The 20,981-nt window shown below is 36.5% G+C and overlaps 1 protein-coding gene across 1 annotated transcript; it reads left to right on the top strand.

Annotated features, from left to right (window-relative positions):
- Positions 1 to 227: 227 nt before the first annotated feature.
- Positions 228 to 20,511, top strand: Med4 (mediator complex subunit 4). The gene is made up of 7 exons (XM_004844188.3): positions 228 to 428; positions 11,286 to 11,352; positions 12,708 to 12,878; positions 14,815 to 14,872; positions 16,431 to 16,517; positions 17,844 to 17,975; positions 19,830 to 20,511. The coding sequence occupies exons 1-7, from the start codon at positions 265 to 267 to the stop codon at positions 20,000 to 20,002; spliced, it is 852 nt and encodes a 283-aa protein (XP_004844245.1). The 5' UTR covers positions 228 to 264; the 3' UTR covers positions 20,003 to 20,511.
- Positions 20,512 to 20,981: the final 470 nt, after the last annotated feature.

The raw sequence follows: 20,981 nt of genomic DNA, 5'->3' as shown, positions 1-20,981 counted from the left end.
CTTAGAACCCATTATTAGAAGCCTCCTGATGCTGCTAGAAAAACAGAAGGCTCAGGAGGACCCTACTGCGCTGCAATTCTTGTTCTCTGTCCAGCAGTCTCTCCCAGAGATTGTACCAGAGAAATCCTCTCTGGCCCTAGCAAATGTCGCCGGCGCCCGCAGTGCACCTCCAAGAGCTCAGAGGGCGCGCTAGGCAGTCCTCTCTTCCTCCCGCCTCGGTGACTCTTCCTTCCGCCTCTCCAGCCCGCCTCTCCGTGCCCCAGCATGCCCTGTGCAAGCACAGGTTGCTGGTCTGCCGGAAGGATGGCGGCTTCTTCGAGTGGTGAAAAGGAGAAGGAACGGCTGGGAGGCAGCTCGGCATCGGCAGGCAGTAACAGTACGCGGGAGCGTCTGTTGTCTGCGCTTGAAGATCTGGAGGTCTTGTCGAGGTGATGCTACGGGCCTGGGTACCCGGCTGGGGCCTTTCTGGGGGCGGAGACTGACTCAAGAACAGACTGGCTCTGCCTTTGGGTTGATACTAGGAGCTCGGCGGGGAGGGTCGAGCTCGGTGTCACTTGGTGCCTTCCTTAACGCTCTCAGCTTGGGTGTTAAAATGCATTGGTTCTTCCTCTTGAAGTGTTGCTCAGATTTGCTGTCTCGTTCTTATCCCCTCTGTCATAATATTTCTTCTTTTTTTTTGGTACCGGGGATCGAAATTGGGACCTTGTGCTTGCAAGGCAGGCAGCAGCACCACTGAGCTAAGTCCCCAGCCCTGTCATAACTATTTCTTAACTGCAGGCTTCCAGCCGTTTTATTCGCCTTCATGCATTTGTGCTTTGTTCACCCATATTGCAGAATAATGGAATTAATGTTTTAAAAGGCATCTCGTAACACTTTTCTGCTGAAAAAATATTTGGTAGGTTCCTGTTGTCCAAGGAGATAAAGTTTGAATTTCTTAGCTGAATGTGCAGTAAAAACATTCTTTGTCTCCTCACACTCCATCCTGTTGTCTTCATTTCCTGCTATACCTCTCTGCCTTCCCCTCACCTCTGTGAGCACAGTTATACAGCTCTACCGAATGTGTGCATATGCAATGGTGGTCTCATAAGATTAAAATAGAGCTGAAAAGTATCTATGGTCATTATAACGTTGTAGCACAATGCATTGGTGTAAACCTACTGTAATCCCAGTTGTAGAAGAGTATAGCATATACAATTATGTACAGTGCATAATTAATAATAATGATAAAGACATTGTTACTGGTTTATGTATTTACTAGACTTTTGTCATTATTTTAGAGTGTACTCCTACTTGTAGAAAAACTTCTCTGTAAAACAGTATGCTGCTTTATACTAGCAGCAACCTCAGATATCCTGTGCTTGTTTTTTGATTTCCTCTCATACAGTGATTACCCTATACCATTGATGCCGACCCTTTTAGAACTTTCAATGATAACAAACAGCGTGCTGCAGCACGCATGCTATAGGTTCGCCACACTGCCTTATATCATCTAGGTTTGTGTAACCTTCTATGAAGGTTCAACAATGACTAAATCGCCTAATGACATACTTCCCAGAAGTTTTCTATCCTTGAGCTAGGTATGACTGTACTTCCACACTAAAGCCAGCTGTACTTCATGTTCAGTGCCATTCTTACTCCACCTCCAGCTTGGTGAGTGTTTGAATCCCTTCAGAATCCAGCTCAAATATCACCTTTTCTATAGTTAAAACTTTAGCATAAATCTATTGTGTTTTGAACTATACCTGATTTACTTAAAATGAGCATTTTATCTGTGCTGTAAATTGAGTCTACAGCAGAATTATTGACCAAAGTTACTAGATCAGAATGATATCATAGATGTGAAAAAATAAACAAGTTAATGTGTTATGCATTTAATCCATTGTTTTGTTTTTGTTTGAGTTGAGGTCTCATTATATACCTCCCCACTAGCCTCAAACTGGTGATCCTTCTACCACAGCTCAGTTGCAGGTATAGCTACACCTGGCTCCAGTCCATTCTTTAAACTATTTTAGAGTCAAATACCACCAGATGTGGAATTTTCAGCCAGCCAGTGGTCAATATGAACAAAAAACTTAGGCTCAAGGCACCTGTTTTAATACATTGCCTGTGTACATGTTTATACAGATTTATACAAGTGCTGTTTTCTTCTTTATCTTTGCTGTGTTTGTTGTTTGTAATGGAGATTTTGTTCGTTCCTCATTGGCTAATCCTCTTAAATGTGTGCCTGCATTATTTTTTAGTAAAAAGACACCAGCAAGATGGAGTATTCATCTTAATTTATTTTTTTCTGGTACCAGGAATTGAACTCAGGACCTTGAGCTTGCAAGGCAGTGCAGTGCCACTGAGCTAAATCCCCAGCCCTATGATGGAGTATTCAAAGTATGATGTTTTCAGTTAAATTATTCATGTCTTTATTTCCTGTGACATGACCATCTTTGGTACAACTAACTGAAGCTTCATTTAGTTCATGTTGAGTTATTCTTTATCAGTTATTAAAATCCAAATTAAGATCCCATTAATGTTGCCTAGCCCACTGTTCTTCTAAATAGGACTGACTTTCATTTGAAAAAGCCCAAATTCTTATACTCCAACCAGTGCTTTTATTTTTTTATTTATTTATTTTTTTGTATTAAATTCTTTTATTGGTACATTGTAGGTATACAACACAATTACATTTCTCATCGGGAATTGTACCTTTACATAATGCATCTTGGTTCTTATTTTTTCCCCATTCCTAGCCCTCCCTTCACGCCCTCCACCCTTCCCTATTTACAAAGACTTTATTTCCATTTTTTCCATTTCTCATCATTTTTCCTTTCCCTTCTTTCCTTTCCCCTGCCCCTCCCACTACCCCTACCCCTTTGGACCTTTTCTTCCTATTTTACATTATCGATTATTCATTCTAATCATTGGTACATTTTAGGTATACAATATAAGGACATTCATCATTGGAAATTTGCACCTTTACATAGTCTCTCTTGGTTCTTATTTTTCACCCTTGCCCAGCCCTCCCTTCAACCCCTCCAGTCCTCCCTATTTACAAAGATTTTGTTCCTGTTTTTCCATTTTCTCCTATTAATCCCATTCCCTTCTATCCTTTCCCCTAGCCCTCCCACTTCCTTCCCCTTTGCCCCTTTTCTTCCTATTTCACATGACCTATTATACATTTAGTCCTTATTTACACTTTCAGTTTCTCACACCAGAGAAACTATTCGGTATTTACACATGTGTGTCCTATTTATTTCACTTAAGAGTATTGCCTCAATGTGCATCCACTTAGCTATAAATGTCTCTAATTTCTCACTTTTTATGGCTGAGTAGTACTCCATTTTATTAAAAAAACCACATTTTCTTTATCCAGTCTCCAGTTGATGGGCATTTGGGCTGTTTCCAAGTTTTAGCTATTAGAAACTGTTCTGCTATGAACATGGGTGCACATATATCACTGTGGTATGATTCTTTTAATTTTGGGGGGAAGATCCCCAGCAGTGGAATAGCGGGGTCAAATGGGATTTCCAGTCCTAGTTCTTTGAGGTATCTCCATACTGATTTCCACAGTGCTTGCACCAGTCTACACTCTCACCAGCAGTGGAGCAGGGTTCTTCTTTCCCCTCAGCCAGCATTTGTTATTGTTTGATTTCGTGATAGCAGCCATTCTTTCTGGAGTGAAGTGGAATCTCAGCGTTGTTTTCATTTGCATCTCTTGAATGACCAGTGATGTTGAACATTTTTTCATGTATTTATTTGCTATTTCTACTTCTTTGTCTGAGAAATGTCTGTTCATTTCAGATGCCCATTTTTGGATTGGGTCTTTAAATTTGGGAGGTCTGATCTTTTTAAGTTCTTTATAGATTCAAGATAATAGACCTTTGTCTGAGGAAGAGCAGGTGAAGATTTTTTCCCACATTCTGGGTTGTCTCGTCATTCTGTTGGTGGTTTCTCTTGCTGTGAAAAAGCTTTTTAGTAAGAAGAGATCCCACTTGTTGATTGTTTGTGCTAGTTCACGGGCAACTGAGGTTTTGTTCATAAAATATTTTCCTACACCGATGTCTTCAAGGGTTCTACCTAACCTCTGTTCCAACTGGTTCAGAGTTTCTATTTTAATATTTAGATCTTTAATCCATTTTGATTTTAGTTTAGTGCATGGTGAGAGATACAAGTCTAGTTTTAATCTTTGGCAAGTTGAAGCCCAATTTTTCCAGCACCATTTATTAAAGAAGCTATCTTTCCTCCAGTGAGGGTGTTTCGCTCCTTTGTCGAAGATGAGATGGCTGAGTGTGTCTGGCGTTGTTTCTGCATCTTCTAATCTGTTCCACTTAACCAGTGCTTTTAGAATCATTGGTCAACCAGACTCAGTCTCTGAAGTGCCTTGAAGAGACTATGTAGTTCTGATACAAATTTGTATTTCACTGGAGTCAGAGCAATTAGCGAGTAATTAGAAAATACCTCTGTTGCTCTTGCATGAACTGTCTTTTCCAGTTACTCCTTTGAGCTATTTCTTCTTCTGGAAGAATTCTTATCTGAAGGCCATATCTAATACTTGTTTGGCTTCTAACATCTTTGCTAAAGAACCTTGATGATGCAGCTCAGTGTGTTGTTAGTGGAGTCAAACTATTCTTTATTCTTTGCTCATTTTAACCAACCATATGGTATGGATAGTTGTGGTTAATTTTTCTGTAAATATGTTGTCTTTTTGAGGAGGTAACACCCTTTTTAGGAAGTAGCAGTTGTCTTTTATTCTGAATGTTGTTCTTATAATTTAAAATCTCACCTTACTGTATTCACAAAGCTATTACTTCTCAAAGGGTTGTTCCCCTGTCTTATCCCCTTGTATTGGGAAGTTGAACTCAGGGCCTTCTCAGTGAGCTACATCCCCAGCCTTTTCAAAACAATTTTTTTTTTTTTTTTTGAAGACAGGGTTTCTTTCACTAAGTGACTAAGTTGCCCAGGCTAGGCTGAAACTTGTGCTTCTCCTGCCTCCGCCTCCTAGAACCCAATAAATTCTTTTCTGAACTTAACATGCTGTACCATAATTTATCTTTCTGTTTTGCTGAATAACTTTTAATACATCTTTTATATTCACCAAGTTCAGGAGCTATTTTTAGGAGCCTTCTTATTCAGGGTAAAGATTTTGAGAATCTTTTGATATTTGACAATTCACTAGTCAGTTTGAGATCTTGCCTTTGATTAATTGATTACTGGGCTGTGTATCTGGACTGTTTTTCTGATGCTGTTGGTACCTGTAGGATCGCATATACTCGATCTTCATGTACTTGAGATGACACAATTATTAAGTAACTCTTCAGTTATATTAGGCTATATTGAAAATCTTGTGTTTAGATTTGACCAATTTATAGCTCTCTATGTTTGATTTTTTTTCCCCCTCTTTACTGAGAATAGTATGTCCGACTTGATGAGATGTATTTTCCCATGGAAGTAGTAAATCATCATCTAAATATTCCTCAGAAACCTGTGTTTCTGAAACTGTCTACTGTGCCTCTCTAGTTGTACATAATCATCTGAGGTGCTGAGTTCTCTTTTGTGTTCTGTGAAAGAAGCTGTACTTACGTTGTCCTTTCTCCAAGAGTAACAAAAAGACTGATTTATTGTAATTTATAGTCTTTATATATTGACAAATTGGTGATAGTCTTAATTGAGGCACTTTGCATTCTGTAGTAAAAACCATTGTCTTGGTGGTTTGTTTTCTTTTTTTTCAATTTTCAGATGACTTATCTGATATGTTATTTTATTTGTTTATCCATAAAGGCTGATAGTAGGTAAGTGAAAATTTATCTCTCGTGATCCCAAAGATGGTTGGTGGTAGGAGTAGAAGAGATAGAAAATGATTTGCCACCTAAGGATCTCTACAGAATGAAGCTGCTCCATTGTATGTGACTTTCAGCAGGTTGCATTATGTGTTCACTTAAACATATAGTTACATGCACTGATTCTGTGATCTGTGATGTTTGTCATTATCTTCTGAATGAAGTTTGTATATGATTTATGTTTTAAGAAAAAATGAGGGCAGGGAATGTCGCTTAGTGGTAGAACAGTTGCCTAGTATGTGCAAGGCATTAGGTTCAATCCCCAGCACTGAGGAAAAAAAAGAAGAGAAAAAGAAAAGCTTACTAATGTACCTTATATATTTTTATGTTGAGCCTTGACTTTAGAAAATAATGGATTTGAAATTTAGGATGTATTTTTACTGTTAGCTGATTATATATATAGCCTTTCAATATTTTTAGTACTTTGTAAAATGTAATAGAATGAGGTAGTCTTTGAAGGAATTTAAGAAACAGAGACATAGATTGTAGACTTTGCTTTCTTTTTGTTTTTTTGAGTAAGTTCTCTATGTAGCTCAAGTTGTTGTTGAACTTGTAGCTTTCTTGCATCAGCCTCCCAAGTGCTGGCATTTAGACTTTGATTTTTAAATCTGTTTATAACTCATTGTCTTGCAGAAACCACATTGATAGGAATCTCAAGGTAGGTTTCCAAGCCAGCCAGTTATTCTCTTTACCTATAATTTACCTTAAGTGTAGTGCCACCAATAATATGGGTTCTAACGCAAATGTAAGTTATAGTTCTCTCAGGAAATGTGGCTGGATTCTAGTTAAGAATACCAAGTTAAAAAAAAAAAATAGAAAGAGAATATCAAGTATATACCTCCTGTGGCAGAATAGGGCTTTTTATTTCCACACTTGTAGTCAAAGAGTAGGCCTGGGGTTCCTTTAGCCTCTTCCCTCAGTTCAGGAAGACAGCTATCTTCTTTGTCTAGAGACTGTTACAGAGCTGCCTGAATCTTAAAGACTTTTCCCTCCCCTATCTTACTTTGCCTAAAGCAAACCTTGTGTGGCTTTCTGTGAATTTGTACTCAGACTTGTTAAGAAAAACAAAAGACTCCATTCATCCCCATGCCCTGTCACTATCTCCCTTTCCTATCCTGAAACCAGCTTTTACTTAGGCCAGAGGTTCCTGCCCATGTCCCTCTAGGGTCCAGAAAAAGGTTCAGATTGCTGCAGGCTGAGCCTAAAGATGGCCCTTCACCTAATCCCTACTCCCTTTCTCCTCCATAGATTAGAAAGTCAAACAGACTGTGTCTAAGATTGTAGATACTAGATGGCACAGCCCCAGGAGACAGTTACATTATGTATCCTTGTTCCTTTCTGCGCATACCCAGATCACTAGACAATCACTTTCAGCCTAGGCCATATGGGCCATGTGGCACTAGTTACCCTGCCTTCCTACACTATAAATAAAGAGCATTCTGGATCCCAGGTGGCCATTAACTCACCTGGTCCCAGCTATCAATAATCAATGTATATCAAGAATAATCTTGGTCTCTTTGTCGTCTTTTCTTCATCTCCCACTGCTCTCCCTGGCTTCAGACTCTATGCTCTGTGGATCTCGGCATCAGATGACATGCTCTTTCATGTAATGTCCATTTAATTTATCAGCAAGTTCAGTCAGCTCTACCTCCAACATATATCCCACATCTGTTCAAGTTTTCCCATTTCCATTACTGAATCCTAGAGGTGAGGACCTAGGCAAAGCCCCTGTCATCTTTTGCCTGGAATACAAGAAACACCTAACTTCCTACCTGTGCTGGTCCTCTTAAAATCAGTTCACCAGATAGCTCAGTGGTTGTTTAAAAATGTATATCAGACATTTCCACCTCATTTCCCCCAGAGTTTGTCTTTGGTGAGCTGGAAGTCTGGGATAGTGCCTTACTTAAATGTCTTCTTGTTTCTATTTTTGTTGTTGGTACTGTCCTTGGTTTAGTTCCTGAGTTTATATTTTGATACTGCTTATTGTAGGTATCTTTGTTGATTTTATTTAGAACCCTTATGGAATGATTGCTTCTTAGAGGTGTCTTCCATATATAGCTGGTCTTAAGGTTTTGAGTCTCTAGTGACTTTTGGGTAATCTCATTTTCATTATACCACAAGGATAACTGATTAGATCAATCACAACACCTTAGCCCAATCAGCGATCACAACAGTTTAAAGTACAGCTTAGAAAAATGACAATTTTTGGTAGTTATTAATCTTATCACCTTTAACTGTGTGAATTAAATAAAAATTGAGGACCAGCCCAAAATATGTTTATAGTGAATAAACTCTTCAATATAGCAACTTTACCCTTTGGGATGGGGACTTAGAAGAAGTTGGGGAGGGAGGGATGGATAGGTAGAAGGATAGGGAAGGGTTAGAAGTTAGGCCAGAGGAGACAGGAAGATCATGCAAACTCTAGAAAACTGTTGAAGACAAGAGGAAAAGACAGAGTGAAAAAACAGAAGAACAGAACAACCTATCAGCAATAGGGAAACTAGAAACTGTATTCACGTTCCTTTGAAACTAATGACAATCAGGAGAAGGAAAAAGAGAGAAGAAAAGAAAAAGAAGAAATCCAAATGAGGGCAGGAACAGGAACAAAAAGGAAGATGAAGAACAATGTGGGAGAGCAAGAAAGAGAAAGAAAAGGGCTGGGGATTTAGCTCAGTGGTTCCGGCGCCTGCCTCAAAAGCGCAAGGTCCCGAGTTCGATCTCCGATGCCAAAAAAAAAGAAAGAAAGAAAGAGGAAGAAAAAAAATTGAAAAGAATAGAAAAAAATAACGACTAAAAATTAAAAACTAAGAGAAAAAAATAATTTTGAAAATAAAAATGAAGGGCCTCCTTTAGGGTATGTCTCTGTTGTCATAATAGGCAACGTAGGTAGCATTGTGCAGATCTAAGTCAATTAGTCTCAGCAAGCCAGCTGCAGACCCCTGAGATTCAGGCTGATTTCTCACTGCAAGGCCCAAGTTGAGCTCCCTGACCTCCTGCAGGGTTGAACTCTTGCAAGGTTCTACTGCAGGTTCCAGTTGCCCTTCCCCTGAAGATAGTCCAGGTTCAGATGGGAGGTGGTGATCCTTCCAACTTACCAATTATGGTGGTCTGGTGTGCCTTTATTGCAGAGATTCTCCACTTTTCCAGTCGGCTACAATTTTCATCAAGAAGCCTGAGAGGGCCCTCTTTCTGTTGTTCACTTCTGGTCTATCTTCTGGAGCTCAGGATAATGGCCTTTATGACCCCCTGTGCCTCTGGGGTGTGGATCAGCCATGAAGAATGAGAAACTAGAGACATTTATAGCTAAGTGGATGCACATTGAGGCCATACTCTAAAGTGAAATAAAAAGGACACATGTGTAAATACCAAATAATTTCTCTGGTGTGAAAAACTAAAAGTATAAAGAAGGATCAAAATGTATAATTGGTATTGTGAAATAAGAAGAAAATGTCTAAAGGAATAGAGGAAGTGCAAGGGGTAGGGGAAAGAGAAGAAGGGGAAAGAAAAAATACAAGAAAAGGAAAAAAATGTAAACAAAGTCTTTGTAAATAGGGAAGGGAGGAAGGGATGAAGGGAGGGCAGGCGAATGGGGAAAAAAGAAGAATCAAGATACATCATATAAAAGTATAGGATCCCAATGATGAATGTTACTGGTACTGTATACCTAAAATGTACCAATAAACTTAATGAAAAAAAAAAATCTCATGACAAAAAAAAAAAAGTGTATATCAGGTCATGTCATTTACTTGTTTAAAATGATCCAGGAACTTCTTACTGCACTTAGAATGAAACACTAATCCTTTACTTTGACCAGAAGATCCTACATACCTACCTACCTTTGTCTCACTTTGTATCCCTCTTCTTGGTACCTGCTGTGCTCTGACTACAGCTCCTCAAGCCCATCCTTGGGCCACTGAACTAGTAGTACCTGTGTCTTTTCCCCAGCACTCCTTCGTCCTAGAGCTCATGTCTGGCTTCTCATTTCATTCATGTCTTACCTCAAAGATGTGTCCTTAGGGAGGCATTCTCCGACCATCCAGTTTTAGTACCCACTTTACAAACAGTCTCTAATGTAATGTTCTGCTCTTTTTTTCTTACCAACTCTTACTACTCTGGTTTTATTTCTTCTCATAGTTATTCTTGTCTCTTGTATTAGAATTTATGTACCAGTGTTCACTTGTATAATCTAAGTATCTAGAAAATGCCTGGCACATCAGAGCTAACTCAATAAATATTTGATGAGTGAATAAATGAAGACCTTGCATTCCCATATCTACTTTTTTTTATCAGTTAATTTATTCATACATACATAGTGGTATGGAAAAGAAGTAGAAGACAGTTGTCACCATCCAGAAAAATGATGTGGTGCTAGCAGGAAGGAAGATAGAAATACAAAAGTAAAAATAACATAGCAGCCAGCAAGAAGGTGTAAACACTGGGTCTCACTAGACCATTGTCAGGTATGTAGTTGTGAAGCTTTCTTCTCTGATAATATTTGAAATGTACCATCTAACAACAAGTTTGAAAGTGATATGTAAAAATCACCTGCTATTTTTTTCTCTGATCCTATTTCTTCATCAGATTTTCCTAATCTGATACTAATTTTCATATAGGAAAACCACATATCAGATATTCTAGAAAAATGGAATTTTATTATGTATAACAATCCCTGTTAGCTGGTAGATATTAAGCTAATAAATGAAAGTGGAAAATGATTAAATCATTAAAAAGGACTCATGCATTCCTTAATTATTTTGTTTTACTTTGAAACATGTGTTCATTCACCAATCTTCCCATTAATGAGGAAGCTTTTCTGTAAAGGGTCAGAGAGTAAATATGTCTGTCTTTTTCAGGCCATGTGGTTTCTGCTGTGACTACCCAGCTCTACCCTTGTAAAGGAAAAGCAGCCATCAACTTAATTTACAGAACCAATTACAAACTTAATTTACAAACTGTGCTGGATTTGGCCTACAGACCATGATGTAGGAGTTTTCCTTGTGTAAATCACTCATAGTCCATTGTCTGCATCTTCTACCTAGGCTGCTTTGAAGTGAAATGAGAACTTACCCTTTCATCAAGTAGTCTTAGGCCTTCCTGTGTTTTTTCAGACTTTTTCCTGGTTTTTTATAGTTGTCCTCGCAAACCTCTGTTGAGTCTGTCCATGCATTCAGCTTAGGTTTTTGTAGAAAGAATTCTGTCCCTATGCGGTAGGTATTTATATAATGATGGTAATAAGTAAAACTCCGTATAAATAAATTTGATGTCAAACACAAGCAAGTCTCATTGAGAGTGCGGCACAGCTGGGAGAGCTGAGGTACACAGAGAGGACTGTAGGGCAGTAGCTGTGACCAGCCAGCGTGTTGTAAGCACCATGAATGGACCCAGCAGAGAGCAGTTAAGAAAGTTTCTATTATATTTATTTTGTGAAAGGTTTTGTTTGTTGGTTTGTTTTTCTTTCAGGGAACTGATAGAAATGCTGGCAATTTCAAGAAACCAAAAGTTGTCACAGGCTGGGGAGGAAAACCAGGTAAGTGGTTTGGTTTTTAATTAAAATAACCAAAACCCAGGTGGGGCTAGTGGCACATACAGTACTAGGAGTCCTAGTACTCTGCGGAGCTGTGGTAGGAGGATCACAAGTTGGAGCCCAGCCTGGGCAACTTCGCATGATCCTGTCTAAAGATAAAAAAAGAAAAAGGACTTAGGGTATAGCTCAGTGTGAAAACTAGATTTAATCCTCAGTACTATAAAAGCAAACAAAAGGGCCAGGGATTTAGCTGAGTGGTTCCACTGCCTGCCTCGAAAGCACAAGGTCTCGAGTTCAATCCCCAAATTAAAAATAAAAGAAAAACCTCAATAATTTCTGGAAGTTTCCTAAAGGTATTACCTGAAAGTAAATTTTCTATATCACTTACGTAGGATAACAGTGTGCTTCAGGAAATAGTTTTCTAAGGGTTTAGCTATATTTTATTATTTCTTCTTATAGTTCTAGTCATAGTTACACATTTATTCATTTTTGTCTTCTGAATGAACCAATGAAGTCTTGGTAAATAAAGATTAAAATAGTGTGTTGAATTAAAAGTTAATATTCTTATAAACTTAGCCCTTTATTGTAGGTTTGGTTTCCCTAGTTCAACTTGAAAACAAATGGAAATAAAAGAGCACTGTTAATAGAAGTTCTCTTAATGGGTATCAGATTTACAGGTACTTTTTATTTTCCTTATACTTTCCTGTTCTGTTTAATTTTGTTCTGTGAACAGGTTTTTTTTTTCCCTGACTCAGAAAAATTTTAAAGACATTTAAATGATAAACATTATATTAAATGCTTTTACCATAATTTTTAAAAAGAGAAAATGAGCCAGGCATGATGGTGCTCATGCGTAGTACCAGCACTCAGGAAGTTGAGGCAGGAGGATCATGGTGAGTTTGAGGCCAGCCTGGGCTACATAGTGAGTTCAAGGCCACCCTGAGCTATATGGGGGCGGGGGGGACAGAAGATGAACTGGGAAGGTTAAACTTTTTAATAAAAAAAAACTAGACAAGAAGACAATACATAGTAGACTTCCCTATCATCTACCTCATTATATTAGTTTTCTCTTGGTGTATATTTTGAGAGCACAGAAATCTGATCAACTGAATAGAGAATTCTTAGAGTCTTGTTAAATTGCCCAGGCTGAGCTTGAATTTGTAATCTACCTGCCTCTGTTCTAGGATTACAGATGTGTACCACCATGCTTGACAGCTTTATTAACAAAGATTAGGAATAATATTTTGGAGGTGTTAAAATTTTATAGCCTAGCCAATTCGTGTATGAATTCTTTTGTCTCGTTGGAATGTGGTCTCTCAATATTCTGGTTTCTGACTTAGTCAACTATTATCTGACAGGTCCTTGAGTTGTTAATTCACCGAGATGGGGAATTTCAGGAACTAATGAAATTGGCACTTAATCAGGGAAAAATCCATCATGAAATGCAAGTTTTAGAAAAAGAAGTAGAGAAGAGAGACAGTGATATTCAGCAACTACAGAAACAGCTAAAGGAAGCAGAACAAATACTGGTAAGTTGATTCCTTCCTAAGGGGAAGAAGAATAGTATTCAAACTTTCTGAAAAATAAACCTATTACCACTATTTTGAAGAGCAGAAAACTAGACTTCTGTGTCTAAAAGGGACATTCTGTCAGCAGTTTTTTAAAATTTTTATTAGTATTTAGTAGATAATGATGACATTCATCATGGAGATAACACACTATATATGGAAATAACACATGTACATAATACACCTTAATTCTTTTTACTTCCTCTTTACCTTCCTCCCCTCTTTCTCCATCTCTTGGGATATATTCAGTAGTAAATGAAAAGCCATTGCTTTTTCACATTTTATTTTCAGATAGCCTATATTACTTTTAAACTACATTTCCATATTTAATGATTTCACAATATTGAATTTTAGAAATGTTTGCTTTTATCTTGATGTAATACAGGTTTTAATTATTAGTGGTCTGAATCTTCAGGTTTGAAATCATAAAAAATGTACTAATTTCATAAATTGATTAAAATTTACATTATTTATTTGTTATTCCATCTTAAACCAGGTGGGATTAAGATACACGTTAGGGAACCTAGTTTTTTTTTTTGTTCTTGGTTACTATTTCAGAGGCAATTTATTAGCCATTATTGGCCTAGTTATTTTACTAAATACTAACTGCTAGGTGATCTGAGAGACAGAAACAGCTGAGTTTGTTTTTCTTATGAGCCGACATTTCTGACATCTTATCTCTAATGAACCTCTTCAAAATGTGCCAGAATGGGCTCTAATAAATGGGAGGCTAATGGTTCAAAATAACTTAGCAACTCTTTACTGGGAAAACAATATCAAGTAAATGCTTTCCAAAAACTATGTTTATATTAAAAATTTTTTTAATGAAAGTAATATTTGCCTATCAAAGGGAAATTCAGAAAATACAGAAAAGTAGAAAGGAGAAGGAAAAATGACCTTTAGTTCTAGTGCTCATACAATGCCAATATTTACAGTTTGGTCTTTTTGTTTTTTAAGCCTCAGGAGAATGTATTTTTTTAACCTTACTGTAATCTAGAAGAATACAAGTAGGCTTTTTTATTGTTGTTGTTATTATTTTTGGTTTTTTCCTTTTTTTTTTTTTTTTTGTACCAGGGTTCAAACTCTGGACCTTGCGCTTGCGAGGCCAGCAGCAGAATCACTGAGCTAAATCCCTGGCCCCCACAAGTAGACTTTTAATTATTATTTAATTTTTAAAACATTTTCCATATAATTATATTTTCTTCCAAGTTTGTATTATAAATAATGTTTGGATAAATATCTTTGCAGATAAAATTTTTTTCTTCTGTGTTTTGGATTGTAATCTTCAGATTTCCAAAAGAGTGAACACAAGGACCATTAGAAGGAAATTTGTTATTAGATACTACCTTTATATGCATTATCGCAGTCTTCATAACAGTTTTTGTAAAGTCAATGCCATTAGTAATGTGAAGAAACCAAGACTTAAATGAATAGCTAAATTTCTTATGGAAACTACAAAATAGATAGAAATTAAACCTAGATCTCTCTGACTTCATATTCTTAACTATTCAAGAATGTTTCTTTTACTAGAAAAACATTATTTTGTATACTTTATCCTTGAACTAGATACAAGAATAGGATGCTTTTAAGTGATAAATGGTCTGGATCTCTTCTGCATATTGTGACAAAAAATTAGTGAATTTATAGTTTATAAACAACTATTTGTGAGTGTGATACTGGTGCATAAATATAATATTTCTTTCATTAAATATAACTGATACAAATGATACTACCCAAGTAGTATATCAGACCATTAGAGATAAATTGGGAAATTTCCAAGTTCTGTAAATTGTTCTTGAGGATAAATGTTAATTAAGCCAAAAGCTATGCTTGATGTGTGTAACAATAAATTATGTATTTACATATATATATATATTTTTAATGTTGTTTAAATTAGGCAACAGCTGTTTACCAAGCAAAAGAGAAACTCAAGTCAATAGAAAAAGCAAGAAAAGGTTAGTACCATGGAAAAACTGGAAAAACTTCTGAAAAACCTAAGTACTTATTTCAAGAAGCTCATAAGAATATTACTGGTAATCCTTTTCTGCTGTTGAAAAGAGTCCAGTAAATTTTCATTGTGAATGTGTTCTGTGTTAGTATTGTAGTAGGCATCCCTAGGGATGTAGCAGTATCACACCCTTTTCAGGTTATAAGAAGCAATAATAGAAGCCAATTGTGTTTATGTGCTTGAGTGTACAAGAGAATGGTTTATAAAAGTTATTGGGAGAAAGAAAAAGAAATGAGATTTGAATTGGCTCTTGAAGGCTAGGATAGAATGAAAGAGAACGTGCATTGGACAACTAAACAGGGGAAAGAACATCATAAAATCAGTACTAGAAATACTTTGGGATATTGAGCACATTGAGAAGTGCAGAGGCTCAGCATACCTGCCTGTCTGGCTCTTCCTTTTTAAAAGGCTTACATCATGATCTTACTGGGTCTTTCAGTTTGCAAACCAAAAGTGGAATTGTAATTAAAAAGTGATTTGTAGATTTGAATTACTTTTAATCATCTCGAATTAATTGTTTAATTTTCTTTCCTCTTTCCTGTTTCTTTAGGAACCTACTTTTTGATTGTTACATGTGAAAAATAGCTAATATCCTCTGAGAGATGAACTTGGCTTCTGGAGCAGTAAATAGGTCTCTAGGAGAGATGACTGAGGCTGGCTATTTGAAATCTAAAGCAATTTTTGTTTTGTTATTAGCCCTCAAATATTTTATACTCTTATACACAGTATTTTGTTACATCGAGACAAATCCAAAGAAAAATCAATTATTAAAAAAAATCTCACATCTCAGAGGCAACTACTACTGTTTGATATATGTCCTTCTAGATTTTTTTCTAGATTTGAGAATATGTATATAATAAAAATACCCATGTGTACATATATAAGTCATGGTATACATATCCAACAGCTTTTTTTACCTAATGAATACATTGTATACATCTTGAGGTCTGTTTAGATCCTAGGCCATGTTAATCACACAGAATAGATTTGATGTCATAACTTGATTTCATAACTTGGATGTCATTAGGAAGTGGAACACGATTTTCTTTGTTTTACTTACTATTGCTTTCTGAAGAGTAATGGTGTTTAATGGTAGTTATTGATTGAGATTATTGAGCAGCATACTAGTTTCCCAAATAATGTTTCTTTATTTCAGCTGATTTTGCTGAATGAGTGTCATCTTTAGTTTAGAAATATATACAGTTTAGGTTTACAATATATATGGAGGTATTGTTGGGGAAGGTAAGTGGCTGAGATTATTCTATTTTCAGATCATTTAAAATTAGCTGTGTGTAGTGGTACAATCCTATAATGCTAGCACTCTGGAGACTGAGAGAAGAGGATCTCTAGTTCAAGGCCAGCCTAAATTACATAGAGAAACCCTGTATCAAAGGAAAACCAAACCAAACAAATAAATAAAATTAAGTGTACTATGTAACTATGATGCATGCACTTCTAAACTTATATGTTTATTCAACTAAACACTGTTCCCTTAACTCTCTCAGGTGCTATCTCCTCTGAAGAAATAATTAAGTATGCACATAGGATTAGTGCAAGTAATGCTGTGTGTGCCCCACTGACCTGGGTTCCAGGTAAAAATACTTCTCTTTGATATGTAGTTTTGAAAATTCTTAGGTTTCTGTATACAAAAATAGATTCAAATATAGAATATATATTTTAGAAACATCTGCTAATAAAGATATTTTCACAACTTTAATGTCATGAGCGATGATATATGCCATGGTTTTTATAAATTTGGTTTTCTACAAAGCCAGTGGCACTAAGGACTATGTTTATTTCCTTTTTTTAATACAAAAAGTTATCAATTTTAGCTGGGGATTTAGCTCTGGTTCCGCCACTTGCCTTGCAAGCACAAGGTCCTGAGTTCGATCCCTGGCGCGCACGCACACACACACACACCCGCAAAAAAAAGTTATCAATTTTAAAAGGTTTAAGTTAATATGTAATACATCTAAAACAGTAGGTTTATGTCTTCAAAACCCCAGCTGGCCAGAAGCCAGCTTTTAGAGCCATTAGGATTTCCACAAATGAAGGAACCTGAGAAGCACACAGTCCCAGTGCTCTTAGGTGCTAAATTTAGACAAAGTGCTTGGCACCCAACAGCAAATACACAGGCCTAGGAAGAGCTGGGAGGATTAGAAATAGCAAAGTGAGAAACGATCTACCAACTGTATTCACAGTGACTAAAAGACAGGAAACCTAAAGTGGAGCAGTAGCCTATTGGGAGGAATGAGAGAATTATCTCAACTCCCATCACTCCTGAAGGTGGATTTTACTATCGCTAAAAGTACTAAGGAGAACTACGGTTTTGGAGGTGAGTAATCTGGAGCTGGTGAGAAACATTACCATAAAGTTGGTCCAAACCTGGCCATTTTTTATCAGCCCCAAACTGCTATTTAGTTTGTTTTCATGATGGGAATGAGAACACCTGCTCCTAATATCCACTGGAAATTTACAGGAATTTACCTTTTGACAAGATCAAAAAGGTTGGTTAGAAAAAGGTTTTAATCTAGATAACTCTTTCAATAAACATTCCATTCCTTTCTATCTTATGTGTCCTGATCTTTGTTATTTTTCTTACTAAAAGAATGGAATTGAGTTAGAAGAATTGAAATCATAATTTTCTCAAATTGTCATTTGAAATGTTTGCTAAATAACTATCTCCTCTCATCTTAGATAATAGTGTATTCTTGAGACGTTTGAGAATAAAAGTACCTTTATTTTTTAAATTAATACATTATGCTTTTAATAACAATTGATAAGATGAGCTACATATTCCAAAATTTAAAATGTAGAGTTTTTCAGTGTGCACCAAAGAAAATTAGTACTTCGAAGAACATTGATGTTTTTTGTTATTGTTAAATATGATTGACCTAAAAGCAGTCTTTATGGTTTAGGAGACCCACGAAGACCGTACCCAACTGATTTAGAGATGAGAAGTGGGTTGCTGGGTCAGATGAACAATCCTTCCACGAATGGTGTGAATGGTCATTTACCAGGGGATGCCCTTGCAGCCGGTAGACTACCAGGTAATATTAATCAGAAGAATGTTTCCAATCAGACCAAGGTTTTGATGACCAAGCGGAGATGACAGTGATGGGCTTTTGGGCTTAAAACATTTGAAATTCCAGAGCCAACTCATCTTAATAGCTAGGTTCTTTGCCAGTATACCTTGCTTTCTGGTTACTCTATTTAAAGACTTCCAGATGGAGGTTATGAAATTAGGTAAAACTGCTTTTATCTTCCTGACTTACTAATATTCTCCCATATTCCTCAGGCATTGGGCTTCTCCCATGCATTTTTTTTTTTCTGCTTTAAACCCTGCATTTATACAGTTGTGAAGCATGCTATATAAATAAAATAATTAATGTTAGGCCAGGGATTTAGCTCAGTGGTGCCTCCGCCTGCCTTGCAAGCACAAGGTCCTGATTTCAGTCCTGGTTCAAAAAAATAAATAAATAACGTGTATTTTGCAGGTAATTTATTTTGTTATGGTAGGACATCAGAACATCTGTAAGATACATACAAGGAAGAAATTACACTTTTTTGAGGCAGTAACTAAATATTTTAGCTTATTTTCTTTTTACTCTTTGTATTTTTACATTGTTAAAAATATGCTGTATATTTTGCTTGACATTACATGTTAAGGATGTCCTTATGTTATTAAAGAATGCTTTGTACGCATCATTTGTCTTAGCTACCTAAATTTACAAACTGGGAGTCTCAGTGTGCACATACATTAATTTCCTTCAATACTCCTCATCTTTTTCATTATGATTGTACTGAATTATATGCCATCCTCAATCTAATCATTAGACAAACCGTACCAGTAATTTGAACAGGAAAATTGAAATAATTATTAACTAGTAACAATGTACTTACTAAGGGATAAAAACTATTTTTTTTTAAGTACAGGAATAATGGATATGGAGAGCTGCTACTACACCTAGGCAGAGGCAAGGGACCCAAGGTGAGGACAGACTAGAAAGGGGCCCTTCTCACCCCATCCCAAACCTGATATATGGGGTAGCCATGGCAACTCTGTGTCAGAGAAGATGAGGTATCAGAGGCCAGTGCTGGCAAGCAGGAAATTGTGCACTGGGGTTCTAGGGAGACTTACTAGACAGCCACCCTTTAGGATTATAGTGAAATTGACTAGGAAACCATTCTCAGGGATGCTACAGATGTTCCTGAGAGGAGAACCAATTGATGATTTGCATACCATCTAGCCCTTCAGGAGTGAATGCAAAAAACACCTGAGCCAGGAAATGAAGGCCATCCCCCTGCAGGCTCCCATCAGTGCCTTCTACTGATAAAAGCTTGACATTGTGGAAGCTGGTGGAGGAGACATGGTTTCAGGGTCCAAGAAGAAGGGTAGATTTGAACCAACTTGCACTTCTATCTGGTTAATACTATAACTCTTTAGAAATCTGCCTTCTCTTAGTCTGGAACTTTTTTATATGATAGTTTTTATCATATATTACTAGTCAACTTGTCTTAGAATCACGTATAGTAGCATATACGTACTTTACAAAAGAAAACTTGTCAAGAGACTATGTGAAAGTTTCTTAGGGTAGTATAGTTTTATATATATATGTATAAAATCTTGCTAAAATATTATACTTTTCATTCATTGATCTTATTATAATCTTTCTTAATTTGGCCAAATGAATATTTTTATTTCTAGCCTTAAAAAAACTTACTTTGAGGGCTGCAGATGTATCCCAGTGATAAAATACATGCTTCGCATGTATGAACTCCTTTGATCCCCAGGACCACAAAAAAATTTTTTTACTTCAAATTATTTATAAAAAGGAAAGAATAATTAAGTAGATTACTTAGAAAGAGAACTATTCTCATATATGCTTCTTTGTTTTCTCCAGATGTCCTTGCTCCACAGTATCCATGGCAGTCAAATGATATGTCAATGAATATGTTACCACCAAACCACAGTAATGACTTTTTGTTGGAACCTCCTGGGCATAATAAAGAAAATGAAGATGATGTAGAGGTTATGTCAACGGATTCCTCAAGCAGTAGTAGTGACTCTGATTAAAAAACATGTGAGACAGCCTACAAAACTGAAGACCATAGAATTCTGTTTCTTACACAGTAGCAAGGAGGCGTAAACTGCAAAGGCATAAGGAGTAGCCACATAAATATTAGCTGTGATGGAATTGTGCAGCCCCAAACCATGGTGTGTGTTTTGTTTTTTTAAATCCACCAGGCAAATGTTTGGGGATTAGTCAAAATTTATTCAGTAGTTCAGTGCTTTTCTGCTCTGTTCTGTTCCTGCTGTGATATATTTGTGCATAGTTATGAAAACAAGATTTGAAGGAAATGACCCCTGCACATATCATTAATAGGGTTCCAGGAATTATTTTTTTTAAACATTTTTTAAGACAGGGCAGTGGATTACTGAATATGTGTCATATTTCAGAATAAAAACTCTCATTTGAAAGTGAAGTCTCTTGGCTTTTGTTGCAGGAACAGAAGAACCTATCTCAGTTTGTATTATTTGTAATTATTGTAATTTTTGTAAATAAATTTGCTCCTGTTTGAGTATTCTTTTTTAATTTAATTATACCTTTAGTGCAAGTAGGACATTATTTCTGTAAACCATTTGCATTTTATAATCCTTAAATAGAATTCTGGAGTGAGAATGCATGTGCTGTAATGAGTATATCTGAACTAGTAATCACAGCTAACAGGTTTCTCAGTAGCCCACACTCTTATTCTTTTTTTTAAAAAGTTTTAAAATAATTGAATAAAAGGTATGTCTGCTTTTAAGAATTAATTATCTGAAAGATTTTAGAAGAGAAAGCAATCACCTGTTTCCCTCACACATTCCTTTTCTCTTTTTTTTTAAATACCTGCCTCAGCCTTCCGAGTGCTAGCATTGCAGGCATGAGCCACCACACCTGTTTCCTCCAGTTTTTTCCCTCTTCTCACTGTAGTTTCTGAGAATGAATCACATTTAACTCTGGTACTTTCATTTTTAAATAGTATGTGTGTACAGTATTTCTTCATTTATC

Source organism: Heterocephalus glaber, unplaced genomic scaffold, assembly GCF_053883595.1.
Source record: "Heterocephalus glaber isolate CG9 unplaced genomic scaffold, H.glaber_assembly_v1.0 deba00001666, whole genome shotgun sequence".
In the NCBI taxonomy this organism is placed as follows: domain Eukaryota; kingdom Metazoa; phylum Chordata; class Mammalia; order Rodentia; family Bathyergidae; genus Heterocephalus; species Heterocephalus glaber.
The sequence above is the reverse complement of the archived record's forward strand: the minus strand, read 5'-3'. Positions and strand labels throughout refer to the sequence as shown.

What these genes read in the sequence shown, in the direction of transcription:
- Med4 (XM_004844188.3), top strand. Translation starts at nt 265, where the DNA reads ATGCCCTGTGCAAGCACAGGTTGCTGGTCTGCCGGAAGGATGGCGGCT. An exon ending in GATCTGGAGGTCTTGTCGAG is followed by an intron (nt 429 to 11,285) that starts GTGATGCTACGG and finishes TTTTTCTTTCAG; the next exon opens with GGAACTGATAGAAATGCTGG. An exon ending in AGGCTGGGGAGGAAAACCAG is followed by an intron (nt 11,353 to 12,707) that starts GTAAGTGGTTTG and finishes ATTATCTGACAG; the next exon opens with GTCCTTGAGTTGTTAATTCA.